This window comes from Corvus moneduloides, chromosome 24 (genome assembly GCF_009650955.1).
Source record: "Corvus moneduloides isolate bCorMon1 chromosome 24, bCorMon1.pri, whole genome shotgun sequence".
In the NCBI taxonomy this organism is placed as follows: domain Eukaryota; kingdom Metazoa; phylum Chordata; class Aves; order Passeriformes; family Corvidae; genus Corvus; species Corvus moneduloides.
The window spans coordinates 7,285,306-7,306,103 of record NC_045499.1 but is presented as its reverse complement, the minus strand read 5'-3'; the positions used below and the strand labels follow the sequence as shown (position 1 = coordinate 7,306,103).

General features: G+C 47.6%; 1 protein-coding gene and 1 long non-coding RNA gene across 6 annotated transcripts in view; both read right to left on the bottom strand.

Moving 5' to 3' along the window:
- Window positions 1–286: 286 nt before the first annotated feature.
- On the bottom strand, window positions 287–2,355 carry LOC116455465. Of its 3 annotated transcripts, XR_004244395.1 has the most exons (3): window positions 1,687–2,299; window positions 701–1,595; window positions 287–617 (listed from the first exon to the last, which is right to left on the bottom strand). It is a non-coding gene; the product is annotated as an uncharacterized LOC116455465 (long non-coding RNA). The 3 variants fall into 3 exon arrangements; XR_004244394.1 differs by lacking the exon at window positions 287–617 and having other exon boundaries at window positions 744–1,611; window positions 1,687–2,355; XR_004244393.1 differs by lacking the exon at window positions 287–617 and having other exon boundaries at window positions 744–1,595; window positions 1,687–2,354.
- A 7,269-nt stretch (window positions 2,356–9,624) lies between these two features.
- MAGI3 (membrane associated guanylate kinase, WW and PDZ domain containing 3) overlaps window positions 9,625–20,798 on the bottom strand; it is a 61,567-nt gene continuing 50,393 nt past the window's right edge. For 2 of the 3 annotated variants that reach the window (XM_032132964.1, XM_032132965.1), the window contains 5 exons: window positions 17,625–17,718; window positions 17,415–17,535; window positions 16,706–16,849; window positions 14,397–14,535; window positions 9,625–12,663 (listed from right to left, as the gene is read on the bottom strand). In XM_032132964.1, the coding sequence (XP_031988855.1) occupies window positions 11,594–12,663; window positions 14,397–14,535; window positions 16,706–16,849; window positions 17,415–17,535; window positions 17,625–17,718 (1,568 nt within the window). In that variant the 3' untranslated portion in view covers window positions 9,625–11,593. Of the gene's footprint in view, window positions 12,664–13,066; window positions 13,157–14,396; window positions 14,536–16,705; window positions 16,850–17,414; window positions 17,536–17,624; window positions 17,719–20,798 lie in introns of all 3 variants that reach the window. The other variant, XM_032132966.1, reaches the window with a different exon arrangement.

Sequence of the window (20,798 nt, the reverse complement as noted above, 5' to 3'; positions counted from 1 at the left end):
CCCAAGTAAATCCAGTCCCTCAGACCTTGCCTCCCTGAATGCCAGGAGAGCTGGTGTTTTACCCAGATCCCAGTGCCCTGCACGGCTGCGCTGACACGAGCGCAGGCCGATCGCTCCGCCCAGCACCATCCCTCATTTGCCTCCCACGGCTCCCCAGGCGGCCCCAAACCACCCCAGCGTGTCTGTGCCGGGGCCAGGGCCTGCCCCGAGCCCGACCAGAGGCTGTCACCCAGCCCTGCACCAGCTCCCACCCCCGGGTGAGCTGGGAATGCACTGAGAGCTCGGCTCCCCGGGCTCCCCAGCACCCAAACCGGTCCTCAGACACACAAAAATGCCCAACCTGCCCCTCTGGGCACAGCCAAACACCACAATTCCATCATCCCCAAGGAACTCTGGCACTTGCCTCTTCACCTCTGCCCATTTCCAGTAGCCGTGGCTAGGACCGGCCTGTCAGAAATAGCATTCCCTAGGCAGTTCATCCCAGCCCAGAGGAGAAGAGGAGCCTGTCCCTGGCCCACACCATGGGCAGGACAAGGGGGGCCCTAGCTGGCTTTGGCTACTCCAACACCAAAGTTCTTGGTCCCAAAGATGGGGCGAGTTCAGTGGTTTTTCCTGTCCTGAAAGAGAGCAGAAAAGGGAAGTTAATCCCACTGTGGAATCCAAGACTCCTGCATTTCATATTTCTGCTCTGATTGCTCACCGTGCAGTTTTATCCATGGGAAAAAAAGGAGAATGACACCATATCAAATAAAAAGTGCCCTTTTCCAGCATTTTTATTCCAGGCATTAAAAGGATGCTCATTTCTCTTCTAGCATTGTTTCCCTCATTTTAGGAGAACCGTTTTCATCCCAGACCCCACTCGTCAGTTGTTCCGTCCTCTGGCACTGGATTTGGACAAAAGAAGGGATGCACCTGGACTGCAGGAAATCACTGAGAGAAACCCTTCCAAAACCTGACAGAGAAAAACAACAGGACACGCAGGAAGACACATCCCTCATTTGCACGTCTGGAATGCTTTTCTAAAGACTTCTCTGCATCTGGATGCTCTTTGCTCTTGGCTTTCTTCACAAGAATGCATTTGCTGCTAAACACGTCTCAGACCCTTATTTGATCGGGATAAGGTGGGATGGAGATGAAGACTCACACAGGGAATAGCCAGGGAGATGCAGGGCCTGGGAACATCGAGGACGGAGAAGAGAAGGAACAGGGATTGTTTTTCTTGTTTAGAGCCAGCAGTGCTGTGAGCTTGGAGAACACACGGCACCGCAGGGATCCAGGGCAGGAGCGGGATAACTCCGGGATAAGGGGAATCTGCTCCCACTCCAGGGCTGTGCCAGTGAAGGAGGGGAATTTTTTAGTGCCTTCATTGCACACAAAAACCAAACCCAGCACCACCGAGCTGGACTTCCGTGAGCTGCAAAACAAAGCGGCCCCTGGCCTTTGGGGGAACACAACCTCCCCGAGTCACGGAGCCAGGGGATGACACTTGGGAATGATCCTTGCTGCCTGCAGGCAAATCAGATGAGGGAGCCACAGGAGCTCTGGCGTTTCCTGCTCTTCCTGCAACGCGATCGGTCCAGACCAGGAGACCTTTCCTGGAACAGATCTTCCCTGTAAAGGGAGCTACACCAAGGCTCAAGCTCTCATTTAGAGACCCTTGGAAAAGCAAAGGTGAGAGGGGATTACCTGGAGCCCCAGGGGACCGAGGCGAAGGCGATGAAGAAGCAGACAGCAAAGTGCTTCCACTGCTTCTCACTCCAGCAAGGGGAACACCCCTGGAATTTCATGTCCAGCATCGTTCCCAAACTCCACCGGTGAACCCACATGTACTCCAGGACTGATCTCCTTCAAACTTCCAGCAGCACAGACCCACCGGAAGGAACTGCAATCCAAGGACACACATCAGCAACCGTCTTCCCGCTTGCCGCTCTCTCCACATTTTCCCTTTCTAGTGGGATGCAGGTGCCACCCCCCAGAGGCAGGAAAACTGCCTTGCAATCCGCTACAAAACCTGCCTGGAAAGCCCAGGATGCCCGCAGCCAGCAGCCGTTTCTCCTGGAGCGCCTGCTGACAGGCATTTGAAGCCTGCTGTGCCTCACAGCTGCTTTTCTGCCAAGGGCATTCCCATCTTTTCTTTTTTAGCCCAAATAAAGGTTTGCAAAGCTGAGTTTTGTGAGAAGTGCTTCATATTTGGATTATTCTTAACTTGGAGTTTCCCTTGGCACCAAAATCAGGGGCTCACCTTTTGCCTGGAGCTTGGCTGAAGTCCTCAGCAATGCCAGGGAATGTGGCCATTGGAGGCTTTGGGCAGATTTGGCTCATATGCCTTTTTAGGCTTTGTTTCTTTCTCTCAGCCTTCCCACTGGAGCCCCATAGAACCCAATGGGACCCCGCAGAACCTTCTGGAGCCCTGCAGCCCCCCACAGCAGCCCCACAGAGCCCCACAGAACCTTCTAAAGCCCCATAGAACTCCACAGAACCTTCTAGAGCCCCACAGAACGCAATGGGACCCCATAGAACCTTCTAGAGCCCCATAGAACCCCACAGAACCCAATGGGACACCACTGACCTCCAGAGAGCCCCACAGAACCTTCTGGAGCCCCATAGAGCCCCACAGAACCCAATGGAACTCCGCAGAAGCTTCTGGAGCCCCACAGCGCCCCATAGAACCTTCTAGAACCCCACAGGCCACCGTAAAACCCCACAGAACCTTCTGGAACCCCATAGAACACAATGGGACCCCCATAGGATTTTCTGGAGCCCGACAGTGCCACAGTACCTAATGGAACCCCATAGAACCTTCTAGAGCCCCATAGAACCTTCTAGAACCCCATAGAACTTTGTAGAGCCCCATAGAACCCAATGGAACCCCATAGAACCTTCTAGAGCCCCACAGAACCAAATGGGACCCCCACAGAGCCCCACAGAACTTTGTAGAGCCCCATAAAACCCCATAGAGCCCCATAGAATCTTCCAGAGCTCCACAGAACCCAATGGGACCCCACAGAACACAATGGGACCCCACAGAACCTTCTGGAGCCCCACAGAGCCCCATAGAACCCAATGGAACTCCGTAGAACCCCACAGAGCCCCACAGCACCCCATAGCACCTTCTAGAACCCCATAGAACCCAATGGGACACTACAGAACTTTCTAGAACCACACAGCACCCCTTAGATCCACATAGAGCCCCATAGAGCCCCATAGAATCTTCCAGAGCTCCATAGAACCCAATGGAGCCCCATAGAACCCAATGGGATCCCACAGCGCCCCATAGAACCTTCTGGAGCCTCATAGAACTTAATGGGACCCCATAGAACCTTCTGGAGCCCCACAGAACCCCAGAGAGCCCCACAGAACCTTCTAGAACCCCATAGGACCCAATGGGACCCCATAGACTCCCATAGAACCTTCTAGAGCCCCACAGAGCCCCATGGACCCCCATAGAACCCAATGGAACCCCACTGAACCTTCTAGAGCCCCAAAGTGCCCCACAGCAGCCCCACAGAACCTTCTAGAGCCCCACAGAACCCCACAGAGCCTTGTAGAGCCCCGTAGAACCCAATGGGTCCCCACAGAACTTTCTAGAACCCCACAGAGATCCATAGAACCCCACAGAACCTTCTGGAGCCCCACAGCGCCCCAGAGATCCTCAGAGAGCCCCATAGAGCCCCATAGAATCTTCCAGAGCTCCACAGAACCCAATGGAGCCCCATAGAACACAATGGGACCCTACGGAATCTTCTGGAGCCCCACAGAGCCCCATAGAACCCAATGGGACCCCATAGACCCCGCAGAGCCCCATAGACCCTTCTGGAGTCCCATAGAACCCAATGGGACTTCACAGAAGCTTCTGGAGCCCCACAGCGCCCTATAGAGCCTTCTAGAACCCCACAGAACCCATTGGGACCCCATATAACCTTCTGGAGCCCCATAAAACCCCACAGAGCCCCCCAGACCCTTCTGGAGCCCCACAGCGCCTCACAGAACCTTCTAGAGCCCCACAGAGCCCAATGGGACCCCATAGAACCTTCTGGAGCCCCATAGAACCCAATGGGACCCCACAGGACCTTCTGGAACCCCATAGAACCCCATAGAGCCCCCCAGAACCTTCTAGAGCACCATAGGACCCCACAGAGCCCTGTAGACCCCTGTAGAACGCCATAGAACCTTCTGGAGCCCTACAGCGCCCCATAGAGCCTTCTAGAGCCCCATATGACCCAATGGGACCCCGTGCTGAAAAAGGGAGAGCTTCCTTCAACTGAACCCCTTAAAATGAGGGAACAGGGGGTGTTTGCCTCCACTTAAACTGATACAATGGCAAATAAATGGCTTCTTTCCTTTAATTTAATCCCCTAAAATACTGGAAAAAGAGGGGGGTTCCTCACTTTAAATCTCTCAAACTATGGAAAAAGGGGTTTTTTTCCCTCAATTCAAATCCTTAAAAAGGTGGCATCCCCATCAATTTAAGCCTTAGGACGATGAAAATGGGGGAGTTAGCTGTAATTCAAACCCATTAAATAGCATTATTGAGGTTTTCCCCTTCCGTTTAAACTGGAAAATAATGGAAAATGGGGATTCCCTGTCAGCTGATACCCCTACAAGCATGGAAAAGGCAGGGCTTCCTTCAATTGTTACCATTAAAATTGCAAGGGAAGGGGATTCCCCCTCAATTTGAACACAGACAATTACGGAAAAGGAATTTTTTCCCCTCATTTTAAACCCCTTTTCTGCTAATAATCCCTTTCTTTTCTGGGGGCACTGTGGAGGGACAGGGGGCTCTGGGGAGGGACCGATAAGATGAAAGGGGAAAGTTGAAATTTTCCCCCTGGGACCCCACACGCTGCCTCACCTGCTCAGGTGCTGCCTCTTGGCAACAAGGGCTTTTCCCTGGGCGTTTTCTGGAAACAACGCTCCGGGCCCAGGTGCGGCTGGCTGCTCCTCGGCCCTTGCTGGGTGCTCCGACCGTTGTTCCTGAGGGGACGCTCGGGATGCCCCATTGGCCCCTCTGGACCAGCAGCTCCGTGCGCAGGTGTGCCCGGGTAACGCTCTGAAAGCAGCTGGTGCACCTGGAGCTGCCGCACCTTGGAGCGGGGGGCGAGGTGGAGAAAGGTCCTGCCGGTCGTTCCATCCCCTGCACGGGCCGTTGTCTGTCCCTGAAACACCGGGGTGCCGGGCTTTCCTTGCTGTGGAAAAGAACCGGCCTTCTCGGCCGGGTGCCCGTGGCCAAAATTGGGATTCTGCCTCCAAAATTCCCTATGTCCTAGGTTTGTAATTACCGAGGAAATTTCCCACAGATTGTAAGCAATTACCGGTAATTTTTCCTCCGTTACTGAATTGCGTTTCTGCTGAAGCATTTGACGCTTCCCTTCAGGGGCCAGGGGCTTGACCGGGTTTTTTACGGCTGATCCTGACAGGCCCAGACCGAACTCGAGCACCCCCATCGCCTTTCCACGCTGAATTTCAGTGAAATACTGATATAGTTTATAAATGCTCCCTTTGCCTGCTACTCAGTCTTTCCCTGTCCATCCGGGGAGCAGATTTACTCCATCCTTTTTTCTCAGTCGCAGCTCTCCGGCCCAAGTGCCAGTGCTCAGAAACGCAATCTAAGCAGAAAATTGCTACAAGTGTTTGCTTTTAAAGTAAAATTCTTACTACATCTCGTTGTACGATTAAAAGAAATACATGGATTGATGGTCATCGGGGAAAAGCTTTTCAGAGGAGAAAATACCCATTTTGGTAACATGGTATTCTTTTGGGTTTGGGAATCCTGCCCATATAAGAGATCTGAAAATCGGTATTTTGCAGTTTGATGTTTTGAAACTGGGTCATTTTGATATATTGGAACTTGACATTCTGGTATTTTGAAATGGAATTCTTTTGGTATTTCTGAACTTGCTGTTCTGGTATTTTGAAACTGGGTTACTTTGGTTTTTTGGAACTGGGGTCAGGGTTAGGTTAAAATGCTGGCATTTTAAATCTGAGATACTGAAACCTGGTTTCTTTGGTATTCTGATTTTCTATTACTTTACAACTAGGTTATTCTGGTATTTTGGAACCTAGTTTTTTGTAGGCTTTGTATTTTGGTGTTTTTGTAGGCTGGGGGTTTGGTATTTTGTAACTTGTGATTGGCAGTGGTCTGAGGCATCCTAATTGAGTCTGCTGGTTTCGTTTGCCTTCTTCCGCTACAATTAACCTGGCACGGGCACCATTAAGTCACAGACTATACAGCGTGACGCTTCCTGAAACAGAAATTCCAGCTGCAGCAAAGCCCACCGCCACATTCAGAAACCCTTCAGCAAAGCCGTTGGAAAAGCAAAGGTGATGCCTGGTGACCTGGAGCTCCAGAGGACTGAGGTAACAAGTCTGGGGAACGAGCAGACAGTGAACAGCTTCCGCTGCTTCTCGCTCCAGCTGCTACTGCAAGTGCAGCTTTCCTGGAATTTTATGTCCAGCGTGTCTCTTCCCAGCTCAACAGACGAACGAACAGGTGCTCCAGGATTTATTTCCTTTGTACTTTGGGCAGCACAGACCCACCATGAGGAACTGGAATCCCGCTTGCCACTTTCCCCACACTTCCTCCTTCCAGTCGGATACAGGTGCTACTCCCCAGAGGCAGAGCCTGCCCGCAACACAGCCCCATTCCTGGCGGTGCTGGTCGCAGCTGCTCCAGGAACGAGCTGTCCTGAGCCAGGGATGGAGAAAATCCCCTTGGCTCAGGCAGCAAGGCTGGGAACGAGGGAATGGTGCCTGCAGGTGAGTGGCTGGATGGGAGCGAGGGCTGTGGAGGGGTCACCTGGCTCGGGTGGGACCCGCAGGGGAACGTGTGTGCTTTTAGCCACCAGTGTCTGGGACCCGGGTATTGGATGAACATGAGGCTATCCAGCTCTTCCTTAGGACTTGGAAGTATGGCAGGGCACAGAGCTCGTGCTGAAGCTTGTTTAAACGCTTCTAATATAAAAATATATTAAAATAGAAATGTTTGAGGAAACAACATACAGAAACCTGTTGCAAGTGTCTGTACAAGCCATCTTTAAAGATCCACAGAGATGGGTGTTTTGTCGAACCACTTCCAAGCTGAAGCCAGATTAGAAATGAGACCTTTTACTGCAACCTCATTAGAGGAATGGTTTACATTTCCTGGGAAGAACTGTCAGTAGCTGTAGAGCACAGAGGGCTGGGCAGAGGAGGAGCAAGGGCAGTAGTGCTCGTGCACTTGTCCCAAGAACAGGCACCTTGTCATTGACGTTTGGTGCCTTTCTTTTTCCCCAGTGCAGGTGCTTAAGGGTCACAAAACCCTTCTGAGTGCAACTTACTACTGGGAGTTCCCCATGCGGGAGGCAGCACTGCTTCTCTTTTCACTGCCTTTGGCATTTTTGGGCTCTGAAACCAACAGGAAATACGGTCATTTCGGTCTCGCTCACTGAGCAGGTACCTCCATTTAGCTTGTTCTCTCTTCGGCTTTGGATATAATTATTGTATTTCAAACCAGCTTAAATACTGGAATTAAACTTTAAAATTTAGAAATCAAACCTTGTGTTGGCCAGAAGGCAACAAAGCGCTGTTACAACATAGTAGGGACGAGCTGGTTGTGTTGGGACAGGCTCAAATTCTGAAGTTCCGGACGATTTTTGTCTCCCGAGTCAACGTGTGTTAGCCAAAACAATTGGAAGAGAATGACGTTATCGTCGCTAAATTCGCTTCTTTAGGAGAGACAGCAAACGGCAAAAATGGCTCCTATTTCCCTTTGCTATGAATTGGTTTGGGACTGGTGCTGGAATATCATTATCTGGTCTGTGGTGTCTGTCAAAGAAAAACTTGCACCTTCAGATGGAGAAGCCAAAGCAGAAAGAGCGGCTGTCTCTAGTAAACACCATTCTGAAACTGTACACAAAGCCGCTGAAGGTATCGTACTCTGCCTGAATAGCTAAATTTTATGGAAGCAGTGACTTATGGTAATGACATGTGGCCTTGCCCTGCCCTTGGCTCTTAAAGTTAGTTCTCACAAAGGGAGGTTTTTTTGGTGTTCCTACAGCTGTGACATGAGATGGAGCAGTACAAGAGCAGTGTGGTTAATCAGCGCTGTGAACTTTTGGTTAGTGGTTTAGCTAAGAGGAGAGGCTGGCGTGAGCACAGTATCCCTCCGGCCTGCTCCAGTCCTCTTGTCCTTCAGCAGCTCTGACAGCAGCAGAGAGATACTCGGGAAGGAGCGAGCGGAGTCTGGGAGTCTCATAGGTTAGTCTGGGTAAATTCTGCAGCCTGGAGTGTCAGGCACCTGCGCAGCTGGTGTTGCTGCAAAAGAGGCTTTGGATTCAGCAGGAGACATCCTTCCAAATGGAGCGTGTATTCCTGTACATACATTTCGGAATGGACACAGAGGCAGCCCAAGGCATCACTATCTGTTGGAGTGTCAGTGTTAAGCTAAAAGTCAGAGGATAAATTCTTTGGTATTGCTGAATGCTAGTGGACTCTATTCCTTGTCTGTTCACTGCAGGAATTGGACAGTCTGTTCAGGCTGTATGGACTAACCGTGAACCCACTAACCTACAACATCACGCAGATCGTCATCCTCCCTGCTCTCTCAGGAGTTATCAGTGGCCTGCTAGAATTCAGTATCAAGAGTAAACGTACAAACCAACAGGAACAGCTCTGGGGTCACATCTGTACACGTCTGTGGCCAAATTCCTCCTGCCCAAGCAGTGAGGCCTGGGTTTGCACGGGGAATTCAGAGACCAGTGCTGGGTGAGTCTCCATCTCCCTGAACCAGTTTTTGGGGGAAGGACAGGACTCACTTCAGTTTCAGTTCTCTTCAGGTCAAGCTGTGAGAATCCAGGGTTCCTTCCTTTTATCCCAGTCCTCCCGTGGCTCATCCTGAAACTGGAGCAGAGCAAGATGGCCAAGGGACACTGAGTCTTATTTCTAGATGAAGAACATTTGGACCTAAGGCTTAGGCCCAAACTCGCTTGGTCTCTTTACAGTTCCGGAAAACTAAACCGTGAACCGCCAGAACATCAGTCCTAGGCATGTCCGCCAGACACTGGAGAAGAGAACCAGCAGTGTGGGCATAAAGAAAAAAAATGATGGAAATCTATCATTACAATTTTAAAATAGATTCTCAGTGTATGTATCAGACACTTTCCTTCTGCTTTATTGTTCTATGATATCCAGAATGCACTGGCCTCATCGGAGATGTCATCCCATGGCATGCACAGAAAAACTGGATTAATAGGGCCAAATCCTGGCAGCTAGCACTAAAACCAGTAGGAGCTGGTGTGGGACATCAAACACTAAAGCCACAGAAGAGCTCCAGCTGGTACTAAATTGTTTACAGCTGTTTTCTGCACAAGGAAAAGTTGTGAGATGTCAAAGGAAATTACATTTTTATATAGCAAAATGTACAAATAAACCTACAGGACAAGTACTTTGTCACAGTACCATTTCTACAGGATTTAATGATTTTTATACCATTTTTGCTGAACATTTGTTATTTGAACGGGGGATCAAGGACTTCCAATAATAAATTGCATTTGTTTTCCCTAAGAGCAGTGTGTTTGTGGGTAAAACCTGGATCATGCCCCTGAAAGCTCACCGAGAACCTGGTTTAGACAGTGCAGAACCAACAGGCCATGAACTGGAGTTTGTTTTTAATATCTATATAAAAAATAATGAGCGATTTACAGGTCTCTCTCTAGTCAGAACCTCAGAAGTCTGTATAAAGGTGCTGTACAATATATAAACATTTACACCCAGTACATCCATACACTGCGTAGCATTCCAAGGCCACATGGCTAAGTCTGATACTGAAGTACAGATACAAGGTCTATGGGAAGAGAAATCACACACAGATAAGACATTATCAGGTCACATTAACATATAGAAAAATAGAAGGGAGTTGATGGCAGGGAAATGATTTCAGTGGTGCTAATTCATCTGGAATTGAAGGACTGGATTTGTCACTGTATTCAGTGGTCAGGCCGAGTGCACACAGCTCAACATAAACCAATCTCTGGGGAAGAACGCAGGGTAATATCTACACAGGCTACTTCAGAGTATTAAATATTTCACAGTCATATTCCACCCAGGGAGTATTTGCACGTGTTATGCTACACAGCAAACCTCAATGGCTCACCCGGTGTAGAGCAGCATGGTTCAGAGCTGCTTTAAATCCTTTTGAATTCCCAAAGTCTTTGTTTAAAAGCTGTCTGAGTGGTCAGCTGTACTCGTGAAGCATTCCACTCAGAAGTGCCTCACCGTGCTTTGTTAGCCTTTAAAAGCATTTAACGTTTCAAAGCCAAAATGAGATACTGACTTGCAAAGAGTAAATCCTATTAGTTTGCATTTTGAGTGAGTAAAGCTCAATCATTACTCATCTTTCTCCTGCAAACTGGACCAAGGGCCCTCTTTTCACCACTTTCCTGCAGTCATTAAAAATCTCAGATGTCAGGAAATAATCACTAAAACTGTGAATAAAATAAACCCCTTCAGTTTCTGTTGTTCTTATGGCTGTGGGACTGATGTGTCAGTAGGTTCTGGTGGTAGCATCCCTCTTTAAAGTATCTCTGCCAGCCCAAACCATAGACGTCATGTTCTCCTGCATCCTGTTTGTCATTGACACTCCTTGATCGCACATTCATAGTAAATAGGGGAGAGTCCTAAACTATACAGGCAAGAACTTCACTGAAAAAGCTGCTCTGGCAGCTGACTCTGTCCTAAGGTCAGTTCTTACCTCTACAGAGGGGAAAAAACCCAATTCCCAACTAGCATTAAATAATTAAAGATGGGACTTCAGTATCAGCTCCACACCGAGGCTGAGCACGTCACGGTGCCACGAGTGAAACCAAAGGAATTGTGTTATTTAACAGAACCCAGATTTTCTTTCCTCTCATGGATGTGAGAATCCCTGTGAATCAAGGAACTAAAGTGATTTTGCTGTGTCAGAAAAAGCACAATTACAAAATTATGTCAAATACGGTATTTAGCTACAGGGTTTTGTATCAGGTATAAAAATTCCAGGAAACATATGAACCGAGCAGCATCAGCAGCTCATTTGCTGCCCTGGAACTGACAGAACCAACTTGCCCGTGTTCTCCCTGATCCAGCAAGAACACGTGGGTTTCCTGATGTAAATGTGCAACGTGCTCTAGAGAAAACACCCACTTCAGCCCAAACCTGCCTTGTCTGCGACCGGAATCCATGTGGGAAGGATCAGATTGACTGGATACAGTAGATAGCTTGGCACAAAAACAGAAAGTGATTCGGGATGGCGTTGGCAACAGAGGCATTAAATAACTTTGTTCAGAGTTCACAACACTTGGGGAAGCTGCAGCAGTGCAACACTGGGAGCAGCAGACATGGCCTGCAAAGGGACATGGGGACAGCAGCTCATGGAAGAGTTTCACCGAAGCAATCTGAAAGGTCCTTCATGCAGCTTAGATAATTTAAGAACAAATCAAACACTTCCCCCCCTCTAACCAGTTTCTGAGGAGAAAAAAAAAAAAAAAAAAAAAGACAATTGTGTGAGAAGAACCAATGCTTTACATTACCCTTATGGGAAAATTGATCAAGACACATTCTAAAAATCAGCATCAGTCAGTCACACCCGTTTTCCAGGCACTCCTGCTGCTGGGGTGCCCTTACAGCCACTGGGGACCCTCCACGGCCCGGGAGTTATCGGTGTTTTCCTTACTGGAGAATTCCTCTCAGGTTGGGAAGTTCCATCTTTGGTTTCATTGGGCAGCTCCACGTGTCTCTCTCCACGGTGACTGTTCAGCATAAGAGCCTCCTGTGTTTCCACCCTCCTTTGTTTCTCCATGGAAAGCAGTGGGATATTGGAAAGGCTGGAGGTTTTGAACCTGCTGGAACCTGTGTCTCCAGAGCTGGACTTGGTTAATAAATCATCCTCGGAGGCATTTCTCCTGGAGTCCCTGAAGGGAAGGCTATTCCCACCAAATGCTGGGTAATGTTGCTCTGCAGAACACCCTTCTGTCTTTCCTGGGGTCTTCTGCTTCATCTCTTTCCTGGTGACTCCCAGTTTACCATTCTCACCTTTCAACTGCTCAGCAGCTGCCTTGTCACCACTGGATGTTCTACCTCGTATCCTTCCCCCCGTTCCCGCACTTCCTGGCTCGCCGAGATGCCTCTGGGGACTAGCTGACCTTCCTCGATTTCCACTGGAACGCTCTCTTTTGTCGCTCTTCTCCATCCCTGTTTCTGTGGTTTTACTCTCGCTCCTGGAACTGTCAGATTTATGTGAGAGATTGTTTTTTTCAGGATCCCCTTTCCCGGGGCTGTGAGAGTATCCTTCAGCAGCCCCTGACTTTGCTGCACTGGCAGATCTGTCCCTTCCGGTCCCTGCTTCCGAACTAGCTTTAGTGACTCCAAACCCAGGGCTCGAGGGACATTCCCATCTCTTCTTTGTTCTCCGGGGAGAAGACTGAGGCTTCCTCTCACACTGGTTTTCAGTTAAAGTGCTTATCTTGTCAGGCACAATGTTCTCTGCTTGTTCCAGTTCCTCAGACAGCTGAACTCTGGTTAAAGCTTCTCCTGGTACTGCTAAATAACACATTTCAGATGGGGAAGCAGGATGGGAAGATGAAGATAATAATGGTATCTGTTCTTCATATATTACATTTGATGAAGCAGGACTGTAGCTATCCCAATCACCTGGAAGCGAACAGCAAGAGATTTGACTAAATACACAAAAAGTAATAATCAGCAAACTACTGAGTTCAATTCAGGAAGCATTACGGAGTGGCATATTCTCAAAGCTTTATATAGCCAGATTTCTGTATTGTGTTGTTCTACAACAATCCTGAGGATGTGATTTTGGAAGAAAAAAATCTAGTGCTCAGAATGCTGGATCCCTGCAGGGCAGACATGGTCTCAGATCAAAACAATTTTCGTGCCTACGCAGCAAAATTTCAAATTACTGACCTACATTGTTTAATAAAACCAAACAAACCGGAACTGTTATGCTTAAAGAAATCCAAAACAGTGAAAAGTTGGGGTTATTCGTAGCCTTGCACTTTAATAATAGGAAGAGATGAAACAAGACATGCAGATTTACCAAGTCTTTAAGGAAAAACCAAGAAAAGCACTGAAAGCCCTTAATGTTGCTCGGGTTTCACGTAGGGACACAGACTGGAAGGAGCCAAACCTGAAGGAGGAAGAGAAAAAGCCCAGAAGTACATACCAAAAAAAAAATCACAGAGTACAGCAAGCAAGATTTCAATCAGAAATGTGGGATTAACAGCACGGCAAGAGGCAATAAACCCTTCCCCACTCTACCACTTCCTTCACCTCATCCCAGGCCCCACTCTAGACAGAGGGCTAGACAGAGGTTCCCTTTTGTCCGATTCTGTTCATCCCTCAAGCTCAGGGAATTTCTGTGACCACCAGGGCCAGGAGTGATGCTCAGGACCATTTTCTGGTTCTCAGCAGGAAAGAAAACTGAGACAGCTCTGAGCAGATTTTACCCTTTGACTGAATGCCAGTAAGCGACTGAACACACAAAGTATTTGGTAGTTTGAACTGTGTGTTTGGGATTTTGAAAGGATAAATTCAGGGTTGGTCACTGTGACTGAAAAACTCCTTATCAGAAAAAGCGATCCTACAATTTAGGAATTTAAACCATCAACACCTTGGTGTTGGCATCAGGGGTTACAAAGACTAAAATGCCTATTTAGGGAACTAAATGTTCTTTGCTGTAAAATGCTGTCACTGCCACAAAGTCTCTGATTTGCAGTTTCGGGGCTGAGTCAGACCCAAAGTCATCAGTTCTGAACTCTGTGGCTCCCTCAAGCATTTGCTTTGCTGTCCTTCCTTTTTTTTTTTTTGGCCCACAAAGTTGCGGTTTCCTGTCATAGATGCAGAAATCACCTTGAATCAAACTGAATCCCTTTGGAGAGCAAAGTTGTCCCTTTCCTGCTTCCTGAAGTTTTGGCTTTGAAAAACAAAGCATTCCATAATTTAGAAGGCCAAAACCAGAAGTAAATATGTACAGAAACAAAATTTTAACAATACTGTAGCACAGAGAATTTTCATTTCAATTAAAAGGCAGTCAGGGTTAATCAGCATGTTTTTACAGAAAAACTTGATTAGCATGGACAGAGCTGAGAAACTAATAAGAAATACGGAATAATTTCAGATTGTGCAATACTCCTACGTACTTGTCACATGTTAATTTTACCCCAAATATTCCTCGTATTTGAAAATGGATATTTTAATTTTCAATTTTTATATTTTCATTTATTTTTAAATTTAATTCAAGAATAAATGCACAGCTGTCACAAAGGCAGCTGCCAACTACTGCAGTGAACAAGCAGCAGAATCTCCTTATCCCACTTCACTTTCCTGCCTTGGACCCTCAACAGCAAAAAGCCCTTGAGACGACGTACTGTGATCTGGTATTAATCCAGTCCCTGGTCTCAGCAGCAGCAGCACCTTATTTCCTCCAGCCTGAATCAGCTCAATGGCTCGTGTGTGAGTGATTCCTTGGGTAGGTTCTCCATTAATTTCCACAATTTGGTCACCAACCTGGGGAAAAAAGAGCAGCGGGTTAGTCTCTGGGAATCTCTGATGCTGTGAACTGGTTTTTAATTTAGAAAGAAAAAATAATAGAGGCAGATGCTACTGTTTTCCCTCTCGTGCTAAAATCCAGTGGGCATTAGTGACACCATTCCATGGATGACAAGCAGGATGTGACCTCAGGGTCTGGGGGTTCAGAGGGGCACAGAGGTCATCTGCTCAGGAAAAGATTGCAGAGATCTTAACCACATCTATTTATTTACAAGTGATAAGTTAGATACAGGATGTGCTTGAATGTATTTTCATTCTGGATCATGGTGGGGAGGGAGCACATGGATCAACCACATCACACCTGTCTGAGGTCACCTTATCCACGGGAGGACACAGCACCTTCCCTACACCCACTGCAGAGCTGAACACCACGCAACAGGTTTGATGTAGGGAAAGGAATTGTTATTTCAGGTTGGAGAGATCAGTGCTGAGGTCTCAGAGCCAGTAAACAACTCTCACAGGTACCAGGCAGGTAATTTCAGCTCGCGCTAACCTCCCCGGCTGCTGGGAAGGGGCTGGAATAACATACCCCAAAAAGAGTTCTCTATTAGGGGAAATTGGGATGGGAAGTCGGAAAAAGGGAGCAGGAGCCTATTTGGCACTGCGCACAGCAGCCAACAGATGTCACTGGTGTGTAACAGCAGCAGCTTAAAGAGGCTGCCTAGGCTTTGTTGAAGACCCTCTGTCAAAGGAGGTCACCGCTGGCTCCTCATGGACAGGCTGGCACAGGGACGCACCGGGACAGCTCAGCTAGCCGGATGAGAAATTCCTCCTCACACTGTTAAGTACAGTCAGAAAGTGACACCACATCCGGGCAACAAGAAATGACAAGTGTGAATAACCTCAGGCTGGGCGAGCTCAGCCCATCTGCGCTCTGGGCTGGGCCGGGGACTTGGCGCATGCCAGCACTGGGACAGGTTTAGTGCCAAGGGTGGGAAGGGACGCTCAAGGATCATCCAGTCCAACTCCTGGCTCTGCACAGGACACCCCAACAACGCCATCCTGTGCCTGGAAGTGTTGTCCAAATGCTCTTTGAGCTCTGGCAGCCTTGTGGTTGTGACCATTCCCTGGGTAGCCTGCTCCACCGCCTGACCACCCTCAGGGGGAAGAACCTCTTCCCAGTATCCAAACTAAACCTCCCCCGACACAGCTCCAGCCGTTCCCCCAGGGCCTGTCACTGGTCCTGCCCCTCGGGAGGAAGCTGCGGACCCTGGTGAGGTCTGACCTCCGGCTCCTCTCCTCTGGGCTGGACAATTTTTTGGTTGCTTTGCCCAAAAAGCAAAGCCCTGGAGCTCAGTGTGATGCCACTTGAAGGAGGACTGTGAGAAAAAATAGCAGCAGTGAATGCTACACTCGTGTTGTCTCTCAAGTATGTGGGGAAAAAATGCTAATTACCACAAAGAACAGGATAAGAGAAGTTATGAATACTAGGAATTCCACATCCAATTAAGCCTCACAGCAACTATCTGTGCCAGCCCCATTCTGCAAATACAGTACAAAGAGAGGCGGAGCCATGTGCCAGCAGCAGGGAAGCACAAGGACTGCAAGGGATGGCATCTGATGGGCGCCCGGCTCAGCTCCATGCTCCAGCCTCTGAAAATCCAGCTCTGGGCAGTAGCCACGGAGTCTCACCTGCCATCGTTCCTTCTGTTGCACTCATGCTTTTACTACAATATCTGAGAGTGAATTCCTTACACAAATATAAGAATTAACATAGTATTTGGAAAAAAATCAGGTTTATACCTCCAGAGATGGCACGGAACAGCAGCAGCACAATGTACACACAAACATTCCTTAAAAATTAACTGACTTGGACAGTGGTTCTCCTCCCAGCTTTTTGTTCCACTGTGCAATCTCTTGTTGGGGGTCCTAAAATACCCCCGAGTAGCTGCCGTTCACACCCAGAGATGCTACTGTAACCCCAGCAAGGCGGACAATTCCTTTGGGATGGCCAGAGCTGTTCATGGATCTCTCACCCAAAAGCCCACGGCCACAGGGGACAGCTGGAAGAAGGGCAGAGGCCCAGGGTTCTGGGACCCCGTGCTTGTGAAAATCCAAGTTTGTTGCCACTCTGAGTAAATTAATGTATCAACTGCATCAACAAATTGATTAGAGAAGCCAAACTCACATGGACTCTCCCATCCTTGACTGCCGGCCCATCCTCAGCCAGACGGAGGATGAATAAGCCCATGTTGTATTCCTTTCCTCCTCGGAGGCTGAATCCAAACCCTCGAGGGCCCCTTTCCAACTCCACTGGGAAACAGCCAGGATTCTGTGCAGGAAGTCAGAGGGGGAAAAAAGAAAAAAAAGAAGAGAAAAAGAAAAAAAAGAAGAGAAGGGAAAAAAAAAAAAAAGAAAAAAAGCAATGAGGACCTCTAGGCAGATTTAACCTTCTGTTTTTCTAAAAAACATTTCAATATTTCTGTATTTTGAGCGCTTAAGCTGCATTCATCCCAGCTCTGGGGTGTCTCAGGGTAACGGTCTTAATCTAAGCCTAAACATTCAGAACATCTTTCCTTCTAAGTCTGAGATAGGCACAAAATTCTTGAAGAAACTTTGCCAAAGGGTCTGTAGTAGCTCCATTACAAGCATATTCTGTTTCTTTCATAACTATAATGAGTGTTTAACTACTCTAAGGAGATAATCACATTTAAAACATGAGCAAAAACATTCTGTGAGACCCTTCAGGTACGTTTTTATACGCAACTCTTCCACCCGCATCCGACAGAGAAATGTTTTAACGTTCTGCTTTTGAGAACTCTGTGGCAATGCCACTAGAGTGCCTTGATGGATGAGTATTCCCCGTGTCTTCACGCCCTCTGGATGGACTTTTGTACCTGGGAATAACGGCTGCCAACACCTGAAGCAGCATCCAGCTGTGCCATGTGCTTGTGCTCGGGCCAGGACAGCCGGTAACTACTAGAAACTTCTTTTCCAGCTTCACCTTCTGTAGCTCCCCTACAGAAGGGTGAAAGGACGTGGATGTTACCTTTGCATTAATCCCTCCGGCCAAGCTTTTCCCACCATTCCCAGCCTCTTTTCCCAACCTGTCAGGGTTGATCGGTGCCAATCCCAGTGGTCGGTGCTGTGGAGCTGGGCTCTGCCTGGCCGAGTTTGTTCCGGATGGAGGACCGCGTTGCTCTAAAGTTCAAACAAAATCAACAGTCACGACTTCCCAAATCCACAGCCAGGACAGTGCTGGGGCTACTGCTCCCAAGGAACTGCAGCCGCGACACCTCGGGCTGGGCTGAGCCGAGCTCACGTGGGCATGACAGAAAGAGGATTTTCCAAGCCAGGAACACAAGTACAACAGCTCATTAGTCCCACAGAATAAATTCCTAGGAATTTTATTATTTATTTTTGTTTTTTACTCTGCTTTTCCTCAGGAAAAACCAACACACTTGTATGGATCCTGACATGAACAGAAGGGTTTTAGACTGTTTGCAACTTGATAAACGCCAGAGGGGATCAGGCTGATCAGGTCCACGAAATTGGTTCAGATATCCAATATCATAAAATTTTGCAAGAGATGAAGAACAATGTCCATTTGAGAAATATCCTGCTGTAAAGGTAAGGGAATGAGGATCTGCAGGGGCAATGGGGATTTGGAGGTGACGGCCCCATCAAATAGAAGGAAATTGCCAACTCACTTAAGGTACAGCAGAGTTTTCCACTGCCCAGTTCCAGGAAAGGTGAGGGACTGGTCCCACAGGCACACTGGGGGGAGGAGTTCACTGGCAGGCAATCAAGAGGAATTTTAAAGTGTTTTGCTTCTCCCAAAAGTTAAGTAAAAAATAAGATTTTAATAAAACCATTTAAAATAACTTCCTACTATTTTCCCCTCCACGGAAAATACTGTTAGTGTGTGCTTTACAATAAATCCAGTGCATTTCTGGAAAAAACCCCATGTTTCAGGATACAAAATGACACTGTCACTTAAGAATAAAAAAACAAGTCTACGCAAAAAGCTGTCTCTTAGCTAGAGCCCGAATGGCAAGTAGTGGCCCAAGATGGACTTTTGTGCTGAAGTATAAACTAATAACTCCTTTTCCCTGAAAGGGTTAAAAAACCATCATTCCCAGCACCAAAACTAGAGATGTTCCAGCCCCATTAGGTGCAGCACCCTACTGCATTTCCTAATTAAGAACACACAAATTCCACTAAAATACAAGAAGTGCTCAAGAGTGTTAGGGGAAGAGAAACTGAAAGCGTATTACACCAAATTTCTCAGGTACGCGAGACCTCCCGGGCCCTCCACAGAACTGCTTGGTGCTGTTCCCATGACATGCCTTAAAGAGGTTTTTCTCTAGAGATAAAATGTCAACTTTTACTCCTGGTTTATCTTCAGATTTTTAATTTAGAAGCATAGGCAAGAAAAACGCCATCTGTTTGTACAAATCCTGCAGCCCTCTCTGCAGCCTCCTCTCTTGTGTTCCCAGCTAATGCATGACAAAAGCTGACAGGCTCCTGCTTTTGTGAAAAATGTTAAAGAATCTCTTCTGGCGCATGAAGGGAATTCATTTATTACCACGAAAAGCAAAGATCACAGGTCTGTGAAAGCTCAGAGGGAGGGAAGGGGACCAGGCAGAGGTTTTGTTGCCAGTCTCAGAGGACAAAGCTAGGGAACAGCAAACTCTATCAGGGTTTGTGCTTTGTGAGGCTCAACAGCTTCCAGCAAAAAGGGCATTTTGTGGTTTTGGAGCTGTACCCTGGATTTTCCTGGGTGTGAACCAGCCCTGTGAGGCTCAGCTCTCTCCCAGTGCCTGAAGCCCGGGCTCGCCCACATCCATGCTGGACTCCCCCACTACACAGGGTTCTACACTGTGAGCTAAACTCTATTTTTTCATCTACATCAAGGGGAATTTTAAAGTGGAGATATATTCCCACTCCAGTGGAACCGGTTCTGCTTCTTTCTCCTTCATTGTCACAAAATTCTTTACATGTGAAACACACCAACTCCACTCCTCTGAGCCGCAGATTTTTTCTGACTGATCTCCACTCTGGTTTTACCACCTGTTGCTGAGGGGTTTTTTCCTCTCTTTGTTGAGTCTCCCCAGGTTCTGGTTTTATCTCTGTATTTTGGCTGCAAATCTGTAATTGAGGCAGTGGGAAAGGTTTTTACATAGAGTCCGTGTAAGGTCACGCATAAATAATGGGTGGAAATATGATATTCAGAAAACTTATTCTGAGAACAAGTGGAAGGTGTTCCTGCCCATGGCAGGGAGTGGAATGAAATGGGCTTTCAGGTCCTTCCAACCCAAACCAGGTTTGGGATTCGATGACTAAAACCTGCAGAGAAAACAGATCTAATTCAACCAACTCAAACGTCGGTTGTTTTATAAACATCACCCATGGCAACTGCTCTGAAGTGTGTTCCTTCAAACTGGAATGAATCGGATTTGATAAAAGTAAAAATCTTAGTAGAAAAAGAACAACTTATAGAGGTCTCTCTACTTTAAGCATTAACAAAAAGGAACATTAAGTCTTTGAAATTCTGTGTTACAGGCTGAGATGGCATGTTAAATATTTGCAATGAATGTGAAATCAGAGAATCATCTTCTGGCTTTATTTGCAGCCTGGCTCTACGTATTTCTTATTTTAAAGGTGAAGAAAGCCAACTTTCTGACAAAATAATGATAGGGAGTTTAATTAAACCCGTAAGCAGCATTCAAGAAAAATGCTGGGCTGGAAAACAGCATTTCTCTCCAAATTATTGGATTTTATGTATTTACGTATTTTTGCTTAGAAACAATACCACAGTGCTTGCAGTGTTATATGGGAGCTGTCATTAAGTCACAGTCTCTGAAGATGGGGCTTTGCAGTCCCTAGGACTCACTTTGCTGCTCAGGTGACACAGCAGGTTTTGCAGGTGCCAGATCTGCAGGAAAACCCTGTCAAGGTTTTTTTGCCATGTGGTGGAATGTGACCCTTTTCCAAAGGGGAGCTTTGGCAGACAGAACCACAGCATGTTTCTGCTGCAAGGATGCAGCATTAGGGAATTTGCATGTTTTAACACTGGAGAAAGGAAAAACTGAGGGTTTTGAAAAGCAGGAGTCCTTGTCGCCTTAGAGCAGGGACAGAGCATCCTGGCAGCACCAACTTCATTGGGAACAGAGCTCTGCAGCAGCAGGAGCTGGGCCCTGAGTGGGGTGAGATTTTCTCACTAAGCATTATCCTGTGGCTGCTGCAGCCCCCTGAGGGGGGGTCATTTCTCCTTGGCT